This window comes from Girardinichthys multiradiatus, chromosome 1, assembly GCF_021462225.1.
Source record: "Girardinichthys multiradiatus isolate DD_20200921_A chromosome 1, DD_fGirMul_XY1, whole genome shotgun sequence".
NCBI classification, from domain to species: domain Eukaryota; kingdom Metazoa; phylum Chordata; class Actinopteri; order Cyprinodontiformes; family Goodeidae; genus Girardinichthys; species Girardinichthys multiradiatus.
In genome coordinates, this window is record NC_061794.1 from 25,684,832 (window position 1) to 25,705,083 (window position 20,252).

The 20,252-nt window shown below is 40.8% G+C and overlaps 2 protein-coding genes across 3 annotated transcripts in view; one reads left to right on the plus strand and one right to left on the minus strand.

The window, feature by feature from the left end:
- Nucleotides 1–1,045: 1,045 nt before the first annotated feature.
- On the minus strand, nt 1,046–18,037 carry nr1d4a (nuclear receptor subfamily 1, group D, member 4a). 2 transcript variants are annotated; one of them, XM_047367005.1, is made up of 8 exons: nt 17,511–18,037; nt 8,187–8,495; nt 7,999–8,087; nt 7,766–7,910; nt 4,145–4,719; nt 3,872–4,057; nt 3,536–3,746; nt 1,046–2,457 (listed from the first exon to the last, which is right to left on the minus strand). In XM_047367005.1, the coding sequence occupies exons 1-8, from the start codon at nt 17,527–17,529 to the stop codon at nt 2,261–2,263; spliced, it is 1,731 nt and encodes a 576-aa protein (XP_047222961.1). In that variant the 5' UTR covers nt 17,530–18,037; the 3' UTR covers nt 1,046–2,260. The 2 variants fall into 2 exon arrangements, with proteins under 2 accessions (XP_047222961.1, XP_047222902.1); XM_047366946.1 differs by having other exon boundaries at nt 17,508–18,037.
- rarga (retinoic acid receptor gamma a) overlaps nt 3,564–20,252 on the plus strand; it is a 76,816-nt gene continuing 60,127 nt past the window's right edge. The window contains exons 1-2 of the mRNA XM_047367319.1: nt 3,564–3,671; nt 4,904–5,012. The gene's annotated coding sequence lies outside the window, so the exon portion shown is untranslated. The remainder of the gene's footprint in view (nt 3,672–4,903; nt 5,013–20,252) is intronic.

A 20,252-nucleotide genomic window follows, 5' to 3' on the forward strand; every position in this document is an offset into this window, starting at 1 on the left:
CTCCAATACCCTGGCGTAGGCCTTACCAGGAAGGCTGAGGAGTGTGATCCCCCTGTAGTTGGAACACACCCTCCGGTCACCCTTCTTATGTAGGGGGACCACCACCCCAGTCTGCCAGTCCAGAGGCACTGTACCTGTCCGCCACGCAATGTTGAAGAGGCATGTCAACCATGACAGCCCACAACATCCAAAGACTTGAGGTACTCACGGCGGATCTCATCTACCCCCGAAGCCTTGCCACTGCGGAGCTTTTTAACCACCTCGGTGACTTCAGCCCGGGTGATGAAAGAGTCCAACCCTGAGTCCCCAGCTTCTGTTTCCACCAGGGAATACGTGATGGCAGGATTGAGGAGATCCTCGAAGTACTCCTTCCACCGCCCGATAATGTCCCCAATCGAGGTCAGCAGCTCCCCACCCCCATTGTAAACAGTGTTGGCGAAGCACTGCTTCCCCCTCATGAGGCGCCGGACGGTTTGCCAGAATCGCTTCGGGGCCAACCAGTAGTCCTTCTCCATGGCCTCACCGAACTCCTCCCAGGTCGGAGTTTTTGCCTCTGCCACCGCCCGGGCCACGGCACGCTTGGCCCCACGGTACCCGTCAGCCGCCTCAGGAGTCCCACAAGCCAACCACAGCCGATAGGACTCCTTCTTCAGCTTGACAGCGTCCCTTACTGCCTTAATTTGCGTTTATTTACCATTATTTAACTTTGCTTTACTATAACTTTATTTCATTATATTAGTTTATTTTACTACTTTGCTTTACTTAGTTGTTCATTAGTACTATTATTTATTCCTTCTGAAAGTAGACTTTGAATTATATTAATGCTCAATCGTGAAATACTGTTTTAATTTTTCCACAACATCCTTACAGGTCATTTTTGTTTGCAGATAACATTAGTGATGGTCTTAGTGAATGCTGTCTAGGTTGTTCATCCATCAAAAATCAGACTCAGAATATTTAAGTATATTTACTAATAAAGCCAGAATCTGAACACATTTTGGCCGATATATCCTCAAAATAGATGCAAAAAAACACAGAACCAGAATAATGCACAATTTCAGCTTTATATTATTTTATCACTTCTATTTAGGACAAAAAAAGAAAACAATTTACAAAATGTACAAGATGTGCACATTAGCCATAATAAAACAAACAGTGAGAGGATCAACTTAGATCTCCCAGCCAAAAAATAACTCTGTTGTTTGTATGACAAACATTGGGGGCAGAGGATGGGTGCATGAGCTTTAAGTGCTGGTGATATCAAGGATTATGCTGGTTGGTTACATTATTTATGAAAGTGTGCCCACGACATCTGAGAATCCCCTTTAACACATTCAGCTGTGCTTTACCCCACTGGTGAATAGCCATACCCCTCACTGAGTACAGGAAGGTAGAATACATTCTTCTTTATACCATCTTAAACCTTTAAATCTCTGCAGCAAATTATACATACATAACAGGGTAACATAATATTTACAAAGTGACAGAAATAAATAAAGAAGCTTTAAAGTTCCAATGTGCGGGGAGTCTCTCAATCAGTCCATATGTGATAAAAATACAGTGATCCAGTTCATGTGAAATACAACAAAAAGCCACTGATGTATTTCAACCCAGTCTCTGTGACAGAATGCATCCTGTTGTGCAAAAATGACACATCAAAATAGTGGCCTTAATTCGGAGACGATGATTGTGGAACAGAAAAACATACTTACTTTAATACTTCTGGATTCACTATATTTTATATACAGGTTCCCTTTTTTCCGGAATACGACTCACACTTGACCATTTATCACCAGTGGTCCCTAATTATTTACTGTGTTCTACAATATTCATTCTTCACCTGCTCCTTAGTGATGGCCCGGTGAGACTATATGAAGTAAAATGGACAAAGGGAACTAGACTTGATTACTTCTTATACTTCATATAATGAGCAAATAAACAAATGATAGGTCTAAGATTCTAATAGTAAACTCACTAATTAAGTTTTTTCCTGGAAGAATGCCTCTCAAGAGGTGGTGAGAGTTATTTATGTACATGAGTTGTATGGATGTCTTTTTTTGTCTTTTGTCTTAAAAAAACATTGCATATATGTCAAACATGAGTTGAAATTGGTTCACTCCCCTCATTTGTCCTTTTCAAAAACATTCTTGTTATTGCACCACATCTCGTCCCTCGCCGTTAAAGGAAGTCATGTCTTTGGACCATAAAGTTTGTGTGTATGCTTCTTTTTGTGTAATTCTGCATGAAATAACTCTCGTCCTTATGGGTCAATGCGAAAGGCCAACAGTTTGTCGGAGTGCAGGTTATTGAGGGTTCGCAGGTCCGGCAGGCGCAGCAGGAGTTTGGGGAAGAGGGCAGAGTCATCTGGGCGTCGGCGACTGATCAGTGATCGAAGGGCGCGGATCAGACCCTCCTGTAGCTGCTCCACGGCTGTCATGTCTGAGATCCCACAACGGTCTGAGGGACACAGGGGTTCACAGTGTGAGTTGTTTAATTAGTGCAGAATATACAGTGCTTTGCTAAAGTATTCATATCTCTATACCTTTTTTCACAGGTCTGTCATGTTTCTTCCACAAGCATTAATTTATCTTATTTGGATTTACCATAATAGACCAACACAAAGTAGTGCATACTGTAATTGTGTAGTGAAAAGAAAATTATAAATGGTTTGAATTTGTTTGTACACATAAAAACCCAAAGAGTGTGCAAGTGTTTTAGGGCATCTAGCACTTTTGCAAACTAAAATATTTGCCCAATCTTCTTTGTACAATAGCTCAAGGTTTTTCAGATTGGATGGAAAACGTCTGTGTACATAAACGTTTGCCACAGATTCTCAGCTCAATTTAGGTCTAGACTTTGACTAGACCATTATAACACATAAATATGCTGTGATCTAAACGATTCCACTGTGGCTCTGGCTATTGTGTTTAGGTTACTAGTTCTCTCGGATGGTAAACCTCCAATCAAGTAGCAAGTGTTTTGCAGCTTCAAACAGGTTTTCCTCCAGTATCATTCCGTATTTAGCTCCATCATCATTAACTATGACCGGCTTCCATATCATAACTCAAGAAAAGCATCCCCACAGCATGATGCTGCCACCACGTGTCATGGTGGGAATGGTGTTCAAGGGAGCTACAGTGTTCGATTTCTACTACACTTTATCTCTGACCTGTCTGGTGTGTTCCTTGGGTTATTAATGCTCTTTGCTCACTAATGTTCCCCATCAAAATTCACAGAACTGCTGTCTTTACTCAGAAATTTAATTACACACAGATAGACTAATTAGTGACTAATAAGGTGTCATCTGAATGCATTTGGTTGCACTGGATTTTATTAAGGGGTATCAAATTAAAAGGTGCTGAATGCAAACTCTTTTTTTCTACTTCACAATGTTGGTATGTATTGTTCAAGCACATTGGCTCCCGAAAAACAGAAATGGAAGTTTGTGTTTTTAATGTGACAAAACTGGAAAAGAAATAAATTCAACCATTATGATCACTTTTGCATGGCACCGTTTGTCTGCTCTTTCTCTCACCTGCAGAAACCAGCACCACAGCCATGAACAGGGCCATCTCATCAGGCTCCAGCCTCAGGGAGCCCAGCTTCTCGCTGAATTCAAACATTGCATCCAGAAGAGACCCCATTCCAAAGGCTCGCAAAGTGGACAGGGGGTACGTTTGGCCGTTGAAGAAGGTCACTGTACGTTGCTCAGCATTGAACAACGTGCAAAACCTCACCATGAGAACCTAAACACAAACATAATTGGAAAAAAAACAGAGAAAAACCAAAATCAGTGGATGTGTTAAGAGTGAGACACATATTTTGCACTCACGATGTGCAAAATAAAAATTTTTATATTTTTGAGATTTACCTGGAAGGTGCCAGACTTTAACAGCATGACCTGATCCTGTTGGCTTAGTTCTTGGAATCCAGGAATGCCCTTGGCAAACTCCACCACCTCCTTCACAGCAGGGGTGAAACACTGGGAAAAGGACTCCCATATTTCCTGACTCGATCGCTCTGCTCCTGATACAGGGCATGCATTGAGAGGACACGCCTGGAAGAGAAACGAAAACAAAACCATTAATCATTTGTTAAATTAGATAACATCTAACGATCAGATTTATATATTTCTCACACCTACCAGCACTTTAGCTCCTGGTGCTAATTTCCACGGACAGGAAGGCTGGTTCTGGCTGACTTCTCCAGTTGGAAAACTGTTATGATTGGTGGAGCTGACCCTTTGTCCCATTGCAGCATTTGACTGGCTGTTATTCTGATTTGTTGACACTAAATAAGAAAATTGATTGTTGTCCACTTTGTGAAATACAGGTTGGTTGTCAGTGGAGGCAACAGGGCACATAGCTGCATGGGAAACAGGGCAGGACTGATAGCCCTGGGTGGACGTGGCATAAGATGATGTTTGGAAACTACCATCCTGAGAAAAGGTAGATGCATTGTTGCTGCTGCTGGAAGTGGAAATTCTGGCCTTGTTGGATGATCTCTCATGGTTGTTGTTGCCTGCGAAGATGTCCCGGTAGGCTCTGGAAATGTTCCCGATGGCCTCTTTTGAGTCGCAGTCATCTGTGCTGGTGGTACTGCTCCTCACTGAAGAGTCCATGTCCATGGCAGCTGACTCATTCAGGCTGTTCATGTAGCTCTGCATCTCATCAAGAAGTCGCTGCTTCTCCCGTTTAGGAATGCGGCCAAAACGGACAGCTAGGGATGACATGAACATTGGGGGAAAACATTAAAACCTGGTATTAAGGAAACATTAGACTGCAAGAGTAAGCTGTAATCTTTCACACCCAACATATATCAAAATCACATAAAGATTCATGCAAGTTTTGAGTTGAATCTTTGCTGTTTTTTCACTCGAATCCCCACCTCCCCCTTCTCATAGAATCCATCAGCTGGAGAGACTATTTATAGACCCCTGCTGCCATCTGCCTCATCCTCCTCTCCATCCAACCTTTCTCTCATCTTCCTCCAATGCTCCCTCCCTTCAAACTGTAAGTAGGGCAGTGGGGCAACATGAGCATGATGTCAATGGTATGAAGGTTGCGAGGGGGGGGACAGGTAGGTTTCAGATTTGCATATGAGTCAAGGAGACAAAACAAAACATGAAAAGGTTGACATGAGTTGAACATGGAACATTTGAAAGAGAGTGTGTGGGACTGTTTGTCTGTGTGTATAAGATTGAGATTGATAGGGCAAGAAAAAGTTGAACTGGTGCAACTTCAAAGACTTTTGCAAGTAAGGCGATGCAGGGTTGGCTTATTTCAATTGCACCGTTCATACACCGTGCTTTACGTGAAACAGAAGTAAAGATAATCACTTTAAAAACAAGAAACACATTTAAAGGAGAAATTAAAATGTAAGCATCACATAAAGACGGACAATTAGAAATGCTCATTTAAAACAAATAAATAGCTAAAACATGCTACAACTGAAATGCTTAAAGTAATAATTAATCTTTATGGCTACACTAAACAGTAATGTTTCAAGGTCAGATTAAAAAAAGCCAGCATATTCTGTACATTGTAGGTTTTCATGGAGTTTGTTCTACAACTGAGGAGCACAGGAACTAAATGTTGCCCCCTTCTTAAGTTCTGATCCTGGGAACACTGGTCTATGATGACCTGAGAGATCTACATGGTTCATGCTGCACCAAAAGCCCTAAAATGTAATAAGGCCCAAGACAGGTCGGTTAGTGCCTTATGAACCACTAAATCCATTTTAAAATCCATCTTTCTACAAAAATGGAGCCAGTGCAGTGGTTTGAGGACTGGTTTTATATGATTAATTTCCCTGGTGTCGATCAGGACTGTGGCAGTAGCAGTTTAGATGAGCTGCTGCTGAGACCAGTAGACATTGTTACAGAAATCTAACCTACCGAAAAAAGGCATGCATTAGGTTTTCTGTGTTCTGTGTTGTCAAACTCTTCTATTATGTCAAATATTTAAATATTGTAGAATGGTCATTTAGTAATACTTTACATGCTTGGAACCAAAAAGAATGACTTTTTCATTTTTCCACGTCTGCATTTATAGATATCATGTGTCATCAGTTTACATTTGGTAGGAGTATTTGTACTCCCTTATCTGAGCTAGATGTAATAAATGAATATAGAACAGAAGTGGCCCCAAAATACTGCCTTCAGGAACCCCGAATGCAATTTTTGTTTGCTTAGATTTCTCATTACCAAATGAAGAAAAATAGCTGTGATCGTGCAAGAAAGATCTAAATCAATCTAGCACATTACCAGACAATTCCACCCACTTTTCCAGTGAAGCAGTATGTTATGATCAACTGTGTTGAATGCAGCACTGAGGTCCAATAAAGCACAGCTCATACTTTACTGCAGAGTGACAGTTAAGTCTGCAATCAGGCAATAGTGATTTTAATGCAAACTAATGTTATTTTGTGTTTAGAACTCAAGATTTTTCTGAAATACATACTGATGATATTTTAGGTCAAATGTGCTGTAAAAAGCAACTTTAACAATTATGCATTAATTTTGCTGTCGCCCGCAGGAACTTTTTAAAAGGATGCACACAATCAATCCCGTTTTAAAATGCTTCAAAAGAGGCAAACGCAGACTAATGAGCTGTTCCTCTAAATATGATGCTCCGGTTAGAAGAAGAAAAAGTGTGCCACTCTACCAACAGACTTAGAACATTTGCTTATTGCAGAGCCTGAGTAGCACAGCTGCCTGCTGGTGTGAAATCAGGTTGTATTTATTGTGGGCTGCAGGCAGTTGCATGTGGTTTTCCTGTTTTCGTAATGGTTGAAACAGAGCAAAAAGGGGTTTCTAGGTTGTGGTCCCGAACCTTTTCAAAAATTCTCCCCTGTAGAGGGTCGGCCTGACTGCCTCGTTGTCGAGCTGCAGTTTTGCCACCCAATTTTCTCTGTGCACCAGAAGTGTCAAGCACATGCAGAAATAACACTAACCTCTTTACTAGATTAGGCAATGCAGAGTGCTGGAGAATGGAGATAAGCAGAAACCATACGGGGAGGAAGAAAACAGGCAAAGTACACCGTACAAGTAGGTCACAGTGTGTAAGTAGAGTGTGGGGACAAATCTGTATTGTCTTTCTAGGTCAACCAAACACATTCTTTAATGTGGGACGATAGGTGATCAATCAAGGCTCAGCTTTCCGGGGTAAAAACAGTTGATGGGAGAGCTGTACCCCAAGAAGCCTGTCACAACAATGTTTTCTGCATGTTTTACTTAATTGCTGCCCTATTCCTTATTGTGAATTGTGCATACATACAGAAGGTAATCAAGCTGACCCTGTTCCAATTTCCAAAAATAATTCCTGTGTTTGCTGCAGTTTTCAGATGATAGATAGCTTGAGGGACTTTAGGGCTCCTTTTCTCATAAATCACTGTCCGAGGGGGAGTGCAGGAGAGGCGGTGGGGGTGGGGTGGGGGGTGGTGTAAATGCGTTGTGGGAGGATGTTGCAAAGGGCAGCAAAAACACTCTCAGAAGCCTAACAGTGATACAAAGCCAGGTGATTTGTGGCAATGTGGTGGGAAAATAGAAATAAATGACAGGTGCAGGTCCTCTAATGACAAAGTAAGTGAGTGACTGGCACGATGACCTGAAAAACTTCCTCTTTCACAGACCTACATACGAGCAAGTTTTTGCTTTCTGGCTGTCCATTTCTCCGCTGCCTTGACTAATCAGGACACTGTGACATTTTGGCAGTGCTGCACAAGGTTCTCTCTCATTAAACAGAAATATGTCAGGATGTCTCACCATCTCTCGACATGCCGACGGAGAGGCATTTCTTGAAACGACAGTGCTGGCATCTGTTACGGTTCATGCGCATGATGAGACAGTTCTCATTCTTCACACACATCTTGTAGTTGATGTTCTGCTGGATGCTGCGGCGAAAAAAACCCTGACACACAAACAAGCGTGTAAGTGTCGAGAAAATTTCAACACTTTTAAGGAATTAAAAAAAAATGTATTTGTCGTTAATGTCTCACCTTGCAGCCCTCACATGCATGCACTCCATAGTGGAAACCAGAGGCAATGTCTCCACAAACCTTACAGAGCAGAACCATTCCACCTGCCTCTGAGGATGGAATAGAACAAGAGTTATATTGTTTTCAAAAAAGGGTGAAGAAATAAACGTATATATATTTGTACATAAAAAGAGTGAGGAAACACTTACTGGTGAAAGTTCCTGCAAACCCGCAGGGCCTCTTTCCCGCAATGGGGTGCGCGTAGGGATGCTGTTGAGCAGCTGTGGCTGAGGATGCACTGTAGACCTCTGGGAATTGGAACACCAGTTTAGAAGTTGGGGTGTTGCTCCCAGTTGCCCTCCCCTGTTTGAGCGGCCCGATCTCTGTGAAGGTAACCTCTTCTGGAGATGAAGGCTGGGAGTGTGAAGAGGGCGACTGTGTTTGGTACCCACTAGAGGGGCTGCCGGGGCTTGGGCTGGAGCTGCCTGAAGATCCTGCATACAGGATGACTCCACCTCCTGCACAGAAGAATGAGGGACATACAGTGTCATTTAACTTTCCACTTTATTATTATGTGGTTTGCACAGCAAGCTAGTAAAAAGTAACAAATGGATCCTTAATGTTTTAATTTTTTCTAAACAAGTTTGTCTTGGTCATCCATGTTTCAAAATGAAAGTAGGAAAGGACGAAATGTCATTGCATGAGTGCAGAGTTGGGTACGCAATGACGAAGGGGCCGGAGTCAATAAGATGCTTTATCGTCCATGTTTGTTTTCAAACTAGTTCAGACAGAACTGACCAATGACTTTCATCAAACTCAGATGTACATGGACACATGCTCAGGCACATAGCCCTATACACACTGCAGCCAGGGGCTGTTACTTTTCTTAAAATGAAAGTTTAAAATATATAGTTATAAAATTGTTTTGTCAACTAATGGTATACATGTTGATTGGAGTGTTGTAGTCAACATCATCAGTTATGATGACAAACTACATCAGGGTTGGTTTTTTTCTTTAAAATATAGCCTTAGATATTCCCTTGTCCCATTCTTGTGACCCAAATATATCTTTAAAGGGATATTTAATTTCCCTTCGACTTGAATTGTATTTTTGAATTGAATTGAATATAGCTTTTGAGAAATGTAAGAGCACTGCAATCACCATCTCAGCATGTTTAATATCAATTTCATTCCATCATCTACTAAATTCAAACAGAAGCGCACATCGGAACCCAACAGAATATTTGCATATTTTGTTTCTCTGGCTATTTGTCATTTTCTGCAAATAAATGCTCTCAATTACAACATTTTTATCTGGAACTTGTAAGAAGTAATAGATGATAGATTTTTAAAGATGTTGCACCACCAGCCTTTATTCGCAGTTTTCATGTGATATCAATATGATGTAATATTGCCAAAGCTCTATCCGTTGAGGACAAATCTGTTTTTGTGCAGCTTCCTGAGTGCAAAAGGCATAATGGTGCGATCAAGCGGATAAACTAAGCTCTAAAAATACTGCCGGCAGCACAGCATCAAAGCTGGCAAACCATTTCACCGGATGCACCAACTGAACGCTGCTATTAGTAAATAATTTCTCTCTTAATATGGGATGTATCCGTCGCATCTCCAGTCTCTTATTCCCTTCATTTCAGGCGCCGTGAAGGAGCTAAGACGCGACCTCACGTGTCTGCGGGGTCCACTGCCTCCTCCGCTCCAATAATAGCCACGCTCCCGTGGCCCCGTGCCCAGCGTCGCCTAACAGCACGACACCTGACCGCCGCCTCACATGCATGGACTCCTGACACGGTTACTGCCCGAACCAAATCCGTGGTCCCGTGTGAAGGGGTAAAAACACGCCAGTCTGAAATCTGAATCTGTGTTTATCAACAAACGCAGGCTGGGAAGCGCCCGGGGCTTGAGTTGGCGCAAACGATCAAGCCGCAACCAAAGTTGAGCAAGTTATTTGCGAAGACAAAGTTTCATCTGTATAAACTACACCGTGTAGTTGGAAGTCTGACAGAGGTTTGTGCAGTTCTTGTCAAACAGGCTGGTTTGAAATGATGCATATAATGCCACTTAACATATAATATTATTGCACATGCATGTGCGGCATTCCTCCATGCAACACATGACAAAGCGGAGTTGCTATATTTTCCCCTTTTGTAATTGAAAGAAACCGAAACCCCTGCTGCACAATTTACAGCACAAGCTGAATTGTTGTGATAATCCCTGGACCAGCACGTGTTGGTGGATTTGTTGACTCATGACAGAGTCATATCCCACAGACTCAGTCCTCTGCCTTACTTCTCATGAGCTTAAATGCACACAGTCAAATGCCCTGCCTCCCACTCCACCCCAACACATTGCATGTCCACCTGAAGACTCACATGTACAGTTGACTTGTGTTTATAAATGACCTGGAGAGCTGTTAGAAGGGTCAATTAATAACCCTTGTCACGCTGCTTTTTGTTAGTCATGCGGGAAGTTTGTTGACACTATTATCTAGGCTATAAAGGAATTTTACAGCCGCAAATCATTTGGCAGTCAAGTTGGCAAGAACACATTTTATTTCATTACTTGTTTTTGCAAGCCTGTTATATTTTAGCAAGACTATAAGATGATTTGGATGTATTTATATGTACAGGCAGTTACTTCCACTCATATGTATAGCCTGTTTCAGTTAATAAAAAATGAAGGGGGGACATATTAGCCAGGAAGGGTTCCCAGGAGCAGGAGATACTTTTTTTAGCTAAAAGATGAAGACAAACAAATTGGATTGAAGGAAACCACAAGACTTCTTCAGAGATGTCCTACAGATCAATGAGACCAAAGGAGGAAGGTTGGCTAAAAGCCACAGTGCATTTTTCAGTGAAAACCAAACACAGCATTTCATCACAAACACCTTAGACTCCCTGTCACGCACAATGGTGGAAATGTGATGATTTGGGCTTCTATGCCAGAACATGGGTCAAGCTTTATATTAACACTTTCTACATTCAATTGTGACTGTCAGTTTAAGCTTTGCTGAAATCTACCAAATGGAACAAGACAGGGATCCCAAACAGCAGCAAATCTACAACTAAATGGCTGAAAAAGGTTGAAGTCCAAACCTCAGCCTGTTTGAAATATTGTGTATCCAAAGAAGGCCTGTAATTAAACAAATGTCTGCACACCTCAATGAACTAACCCAACATCGTAAACATTGTAAAAAAAGAATGCGCCAAAACTCATCTGAAGCAATATAGAAGACTGATAACGTCATTTAGGAACAATGTATTGCTGCTACAGGTCGTTCTACCTATAAATAGAGTGGAATTATTTTTGATCTGGTTCTGGCTCAGTGTTTTATATGTTTTGTGCATTGCTCATTTGACTTTATATTTGCCTCATTTTAAGACCTGGCGAAGACCAGATTTTTTTCTCTCCTTTCTAACTTCTTTGCCATGAATGAGCATTTATATGCTGTGGTGCAGTTTTTACATTATTATATGAGAACTCATTGCTAGAGGTGTTACCGACCTACCTACTGAAGAAGAAGGCTGTTCTTACACGCAACTTTCCCAGACTCTCAATCTCTTCCTTATTTTTTCAATGTTTAATGTGATTTCCCCTACAAACAAGAGAGACTAGATTGCTCCCTGTCACAGGATGTACATCAAAACAGTTACAATATAGGTCACATATGACATCTTTCATTGAGTCAATCATTCCTGTCTGTCTGCCTTGAGTCTAGCCCATTCGTGCAAGCACTAATCTGTGACTGCAGGCAGGCAGAGAAACGTGAGCAGTGAATAAGCCAACAGAGTCAAACACGTTGTTTTCTGTTTTTTTCGATTTCCCTCGAGCCCCTGATAGTCTTTGGTGGACTTTGCATATAAACTTTATGAGTTTAATTGCTTCCTTAAAAAATAACAATAAACCTTAGCCATTAAATTATAAAATGTAACTGACACATACTTGTTTGTAAATGTAGTGTTTAATTATTGTTCAGTTCTTATAACACTTACTACTTTGTTATGGTAAGATGTCCTGCCTAAAACCTTTTAATAGAATTCAACTAAGGACTTAGGTGCAGTTATTAATTATTTAGTTTTCTTCTGTGTGGTGAGCAGCAGAGAACTGTAAGGGTGATATGATAATATGGGTTATTCTACGGATGAATATATCAACTTGATAAAAGTTAAGAACTCATATAAGACTTGCAGTTGAGAACGTTTCTGTGTTGGAACAATAATTTAAGTTTGTATCAAGCCTTCACTAATTTAGCGACTGAGCTAATGCTAAGGTTAAATCTACAAGTTAGTGACCTTCTCAAACCTAATGCAGTTGTTGCCAACTAACACCAGGCTGTGGTTGGTGGGGAAAGGGTTAACATGCCAATTCTTCAAGCACTTGGATCTTTACTTGCAAGAGATAAATGAAAAAAGATGTGAAGATGTGAATTTCTCTTTTTTAAGATTTTGTTTGGCATTAGTGTCTTTATTGAGTAGTAATTTGACAGGAAAAAGGGTGAAGAGAGAAGGGGAAGACAGGCAGTAAATGGCCCGAGATTGGGAATCAAACTCAGGACAATTGTGTCGAGGACTATAGCCTTTGCACATGGTGTGCCTGCTCTACCAATGGAGCCACCCAGTGTCCCTGAAGGTGTTTAGAGAAGGCCCAGTATGAAAGGAAGTGGACAGCAGTGGAGGAACAAAGCTACTTATAGTGTGTTGTATTTAGCTTTGAATGTGAAACTTGGGTTTGGGAATGACATGACACCCAATTTTACAGTGTTCAAGTTTCAAGTGGAATTTGCTAATTGATATGTTGATCAATATATGTTGAGTGAAGATGAAATATATCATTAAACGGCGTCCTTCAACCAACCATGCATTGCCGGTTCCTCCAGTCATGTTTTTCTACTGTTTTAAAATGACTGTCGAGATAGGGGTACTTGGAAATCTTGCATGGTGCTTGTTATGAAGAGCTTGAGAACCAGTGGTGTTAAGTGAGGCCATGAGTTATTTTGTGCCACTTCTGGCAGCGAGCACTTGGGTGTTTTGCAGCAGACTTCATTACCACAGGCTTGTTTAAGTAGGTCAATATCACAGGAACTTGATAGAACTGTGTCTATGTGCCTCTGGCATGAAACTGGTTGCCTTCACATTACAGCTCTTTTAATTGCCTATTTCCTTACATTGCATATAGGTTGTATATCATAAAGACCAAATCATGTTGAAACAATTTTAGTTGGTTAAAATTTGGTCAGTCTAGAATGGGAAAAATCAGCTTCAATGTTTGATGGCAACGTATTAATTTGCTATCTGTTGCAGATTTATCTGCATCTTCTATTGCAGAGTCACGTTACCGCGGAAACCCACCCTAAGCGGATGTGTGCCCTGATCTATTGCGGACAGATGTTGCAGTCTGGAAATCGAGTCACATTCTACCACACTGCGGATTCCGTGATCCAAATGAGAGGGAGAATCAAAGGAAAGGGAGGGAGAGGAGAGAAATAAGTTTCGGAAGCGAACAGAACATGCGGAAGAGAAACGTGACCAGGGAGGGGAAAAAAAGTTAATGCACGGAATCGCTGACCCACTGACCAAGCTCTCCCTCTCTGTCGCTGCAGGCGGCATCAAAGCAGCAGCGGCGGTGAGGCGGCAGGAGGGGAGAGGAGGGCCCGGCTGTCTCACGCGCTGCACGCGGCTATGCAAGTCAGCCACGTGAGGGAGGCTTTTGACGAAGATTTCTTTGGGAAGACATGAAGCTGCGCTCCAGCGAGGAAACACAGCCTCCACAGCACGCTGAGGGGGCTTGTGATTAAACGGCAGCATGTTATGCGAATGGATGGTCTGACAGTGCACCAGTAACCGCACCGCCTGCACCGTCAGTCAGGGAGCAGGGCGAAGTCTGGCCCAAAGTCAGTGTGTGACTAGGGTTCTTTCATTTCTGGCGAATCGCAATAAATACACTGTCTGGCCACACACACACGCACACACACACACACACACACACACACACACGCACACACACACACACACACACAAAAAAGTCACCGACTGGATTTAACTAAGCACATAGACACAAGCCTCTCATTGGATAATTACTGCATGGGCGACAATGTTTCAGCTGGCAACAGGTTATTTAACCCCAATTGGTGCAATGAGTTCCTTCTCATTTCTTAAACAACCATCTCGAAAGACACATCCTGTGGTCGTGGAAAAGATGTCTGTCTGTTTCAGAAGGGTCAAATCATTGGCATGCATCAAGCAGAGAAAACATCTAAGGAGATTGGAGAAACTACCAAAACTGGGTTAAGAACTGTCCAACGCATTATTAAAAACTGGAAGGATAGTGGGGACCCATCGTCTTCGAGGAAGATATGTGGCCGGAATAAAATGCTGAATGATTGTGATCGGCGATCACTTAAACGTTTGGTGGAATCAAATTGAAGAAAAACAACAGTAGAGCTCCGGGCTATGTTTAGTAGTGAAAGCAAGAGTATTCCACACACACAATGCGAAGGTAACTCAAGGGATTGGGAATGAACAGCTGTGTAGCCTTAAGAAAACCACTAATCAGTGAGGCTAACTGGAAAACAGGGATTCAATTTGCTAGGGATCATAAAGATTGGACTCTGGAGCAATGGAAGAAGGTCGTATGGTCTGATGAGTCCAGATTTACCCTGTTCCAGAGTGATGGGAGCATCAGGGTAAGAAGTAAGGCAGGGGAAGTGATGCACCCATCATGCCTAGTGCCTACTATACGAGCCTGTGAGGGTTGTTGTAGTTGGTCAGGTCTGGGTTCAGCACCAGTATGTGTTCAAAGAATGAGGTCAGCTGACTACCTGAATATACTGAATGATCAGGTTATTCCATCAATGGATTTTTTCTTCCCTGATGGTACAGGCATATTCCAAGAAGACAATGCCAGGATTCATCGGGCTCGAATTGTGAAAAAGTGATTCAGGGAGCATGAGACATCATTCTCACACATGGATTGGCCAACACAAAGTCCAGACCTTAACCCCATTGATAATCTCTGGGATGTGCTGGAGAAGGCTTTGCGCAGCGGTCAGACTAAACCATGATCAATGCAAGATCTTGGTGAAAAATTAATGCAACACTGGGTGGAAATAAATCTTGTGACACTGCAGAAGCTTATTGAAACAATGCCACAGCAAATGCGTGTCGTAATCAAAACTAAAGGCGGTCCAACAAAATATTGGAGTGTGTGACCTTGTTTTTTTTTTTAGTGGCGACATTTTTTTTTTGGACAGGCAGTATTTCTGAAAAGCAGTTAATTTGTTTAGCCACCAGTCCTCATATTATCCTGCGTACCTCTAACTGCATGCAAGAACAAGAAAAACGAGTGAGTATAGTGAGTGATTTCAGTGTTTTGGAATATATTTTAAAGCTCAAAGTTCACATTTATTTATTTATTTTTCTTTATAACCTACAAAGAAAAAAAAATATCATTGACTATTTTTCAAATTATTTACAATTTGATTTAAGCACCATATTATTATTTAACAGTTCTGAAAATATCAAAGTTCAGATTGTGTCAATGTTTTCTTATTTCTTATTTTGTTCACTTAAGCTGAGCAACTAAATAGCTGATGTCCAGGATGAGGACGCTAAAGATGCACGGAGCCTCCAGCAAGGGATTGTCAAAGCGGGTTTTAGGCTGACGTTTGAAGAAGGACTCTTGACTCCCTTTATCAAATGCAACTCAAAACTCGGGTCAAAAATCTTGTTTTTTTTTTGTGTTTTTTTTTCCAGCTTTTACACATCAGTTTATAATTTTTCTCACATTGCAGACCGTTCATATTGTTTTCTAACTTGATTTTCTCATCACCTTTTGATTTTATCCAGACTTTAACAAATAAAATTGACCTACAAATTTATGAATTTCACACAGTTAATTCAACTGTCACCACACGCTTTCTCAGAAGGAAGCATATCTACAAAGTCAATGATTTAATGCTGTCTGCTATGCTTCCCTGGGTAGATTTTTTTTTTTTTTACCAGTTGGCATTATAAACTGAAATTGACTGCATGGTATTATAGCTCTTATCACAATCGAATGTATCTAACTAAATTTGAATCTGTCTATATACAAATATAAGACAAGATAAGACAAATAGGTCAAATTAATTTTCAATCATATTAAAATATATATTCAGATGAATCCAATTCAAAATGATAAAAGCTGATAATATAGACAGATTCAGAAATATATTCCAATTTGATTGTAGTTATAAACACAAAACAGTCAAATTTAGATGATTTGTTTACATGTAATGGCAAATATGTGAGCTTTTAATACAGTTGGTGGTACAGTGCAAATGCTTTGAACCATCCCTGAATTTTTCTTGTTTTTCCTCGGGCATTGGCTGCTTTTTTACACCTGGCCGAGCTACCGTCAACTCATTTATATCCCGTCCTATTCCTGAATTATCTAAAACCATGTGAAACCTTTGTTATCAAGGTATGCATTAGTAGAATTATTTAACCACGTAAAAAATGATTCAATTAAAATATTCAGAAAAATAAAATAACTTCTTTTTACAAATAGACGTAAAGTATAATTACAATAGGTGGCAAAGCAAGGGAAACTGTCAGCATCCTTATTGTGTGATTAATACTACAGCTTTGAAAAGCCATTCATTTCCCTGTGAGTTCCACTAAAACCCACTTATCAGTTCAAACCAAAACAAGGTGAGTGGGTTCAGAATAACATGTTGACAGAGTTCAGGGTGCTCCCATCACCTGCGCTGGAACGTGACGCTGTTGTAAATGATTGACCACCAATTAGGAGAGGAAAGCACGCACCTTTGGCTGACCTCGACAGACCGCCGCCTAAGTAATGCCTCTATAGCAGAAACAGTGCGGTTGTACATTATTATACAGCAGCCAGATCGGGTTGATATCGCAAACGCACTTTTTTTATGCGCACGCTTCTATTTTTAACCCTTGAGGTGGGGCAGTGTTTGTGTTGAGCTGGAGTGCTGTCATGCTTGTGATTGCAGCGACAGTCTGGTTAATGTAGCTCCACGTGAGTTTGTTTTCATGGAGAACTACAGGAAGTGGCCAACCTCACTGCAACCGCGAGCGGTCCGCTGCGAAAGCTGGAGTCCGCGCGCCTCGCAGACCAAAATTACACTGACGAGGCAGTCTGTCACTGTCTTTAACATAAAAACCTTCATCTATTTAATGTGTGAAGAGCAAGGTGTGTCAGAATGAATCACTTGGCAATGCCACGTTCAAACATAAGTAAAATCCAAAACTTGCATTCACTTTTTAATTTTAAGGACCATAGTGACATTTTTGAATCATAAAAGTATAAACAAATACAAAAGACGAAAAAGTAGACTTTTTTTGTTACTTTGGTTTCCATTCTTTAAAGCTGTATGTGTTTATTGATGTTTTTCTTTTTGATTTTAAATCACTTGAATTGCAGATTAAAAAAAAAAAAGTCATAAACTTAGCCATTACAATAATAGAACAGTAAAATGTAAAAAATAATGTAAAGTCTAATCTTACCACCTCCAGGGCTGTTATCCATCTCTCTCCTGTTGCTATTGCCGGCTTTAAAGCAAATTCACGGACGTCAGGGAATACCTCTACACAGGAGCAAAAGTCTTTTGAAGACAGACAAGAAAGTCAAAAAATTGCTTTGCAGAAAACAGCTGCTCCATAGAGCGCAGAAACTGGAAGAAGTGATGAAAATGCGCTCGGTGCGCGTCAGGGTCTAGATGCAGGTGCGTAAAGAGTCAGCCCTTCTGTGCAAGTTGCGGCTTGGCTCCTCAGAGATACCTGGATGCCTTCTTGCGCTCTGCTTAACTGCACAAGCACGACTGTGGAGCGCGACTGGTGGTGCAGGGTAGAAGACTGAGCAATTGTCACAGTTTCTAAGAAAGTGGAGTCAGCAAATCCCTGACCGGTGCGAGAGTATCAGACATGACATACACACCCACTGATACAAACACCCACATTAATCACGTTTGCAGGTGAGCATTGGAAATGTGACCGCCTTTCCGTTAATCCCAGCTTGAGTAGTTGTGTCTGCTGTGTCTGTGTATGTGTGTGTGTATATGGGGGGGGGGGGGGGGGGGGGGGGGGGTTGGCTCACCCTTTGTACCTCTCAGAGTCCCCTTCTCTGCCCCACCCCTACCTCTCACACTTTGAGCGTTTTCATTGGTGGGGATCTGGAGCTGCGGGGTGTTTGATGCGCTATTTCGACCGTGCTTTGCGTTCAGTAAAGCCACGCTACATGTGCGCTCTGCATGTGCCTGAGAGCGCGCTGTCCTACTGATACACATTTTATGCAAAATACGGAGCGTGTGGTGCGGGGGGGGGGATAAGGAGATTGGAGGAGGAAGCACATGGACGAGAGGCGTGGCTCACCGTGACTGCTTGCTCCCTGCCAGGCAGCAGCTCAGCAAACGGATGGTAAACACTGAGCCGTGCCAAATACCGCGCAAGTGCCAACTTTAAAAGCCATGTGCACACGGATATAAAGATACTGCGATTACACACTAGCGGTACGCTGTTAGAACGAGGCGCCAACTTCTATTAATATTTAAATTGATCAAACTGAAACATAATCTTTGTTTATTTACTATTCACGTAAATAACACAATAAAGATAACTGTCCAGTAAGCCTGGACAATCTGAGTGTTTATGTGATACAATGTGAAACCATCAACAAACAATAAACACGTTAATATGATCCAAAACTTGATTTGCAGTTTGTAGAAAGCGCCCTCCAGTGGCTAAATATAGCACTGACATCTATTTATCTCACGTAGATAATTCAAATATCAAAATCATTATTGGTTGATAAAGTTTTTCTGTTTCCACATGATTCAAAGTCTACTTCAGTGAATGTAATAAAACTGTTCAACATATATAATCGATTTTCGTTATTTGTGTAATACCTAAAATCTTACTGAACACTCAAAAAAAAAAGTATAAAACAGGTTCCACATAAAAAGTTCCACATAACTGTAATTTGTTATTTGAAAGCAAAAAAGAAGAGTTAATCTTACCTCATGACGTTATGTTTACTAGAGTAAATAAATGTAATCCAACAAACACATTTTAAGTGTTAACTGGAAATGAAATGTTAATAGAAAGTGGACAACTGCCCTGGTTTTCTGAGTGCATTTAATGCACGGGTCTGCAACCTGCAGCTCCCGGATGGCAAGAAGATATTTTTCCCCTTTCACAGTGGCTCCTAATAACCGACAATGTCATAAAAATAAATGAAAAATTGTATATAAATTCATATCAACAGGTTTCATCAGTCCTTCAATCTTAACATCTCAAATGAAATTTAGAAACATAATGAAACAAATGAAATCAGACTTAAGTGGGCTTGTTCAGCCTCTTTGCGTTATCAGGCGGCAGTGTTTTAAAGTTGACTACCTTTCATTGAAATGAACAGAACTAAACATTAAACCTCATTCAACTCAATAATTGTTTCCCTTCACATTAAACTACTCTGTTTTTTTTCTACTGAAACTTAAAAATAAAAGTTATAATAAACAAAAAATTATTTAAAATACAACAAAATGGGATACACAATGGAACTTTATCATTTAGCTTTTTTCATGCAGTCAAGTGTTTTATGCAGGTTTACAAATTTATATTGAAATGAGGTCAAAAATACCTGATTTGAGATCCACATTTTGGAGCAACCAACCCCAACTAAGCTCCGTACAAACATTTAAGGATACAGATTACATGACTATGTAGTGTGCAGCCTTAAATGTTTGCTTAAAACATTTCATAAGTCTGAATTTTACATTGCTAATATTATGTGAACTTTTATTACAAAAACAGCCACATAAAAAATGACTTTTAAGATTTGTGAGATGACCAAGATGGACAGTCAGGTCAAATGTGTGGCTTCAACAGAACTTTAGAGCACCATATAGTGTAGTACTAACAAGCAACATGATACCACAAACCTGGTGTGCCCTACTCTCTTTTTGCAGTTTTCTTTTTTTTTACTTCTGTGTCTGTAACCTTATTTTTATTGGGACAGGTAAGTGGGTTGGCATATTTTAGGGTAGGCATTTATACATTTATATTAACTCAATTTTAGCTCCATTTTATCACATATTTAAAAATAAACCTGGATATTTCCTGGCCCTGGCTAAAACAACTACTTTCCCAATATTTCTCATTGATTTCTAAGTCTTAATTTTTTTATTGCTGTGTAGTTATTCTCGTAACTCTTCTTTTTCCATCGTATTCTTCCACCCATCCATCAGACGCTAC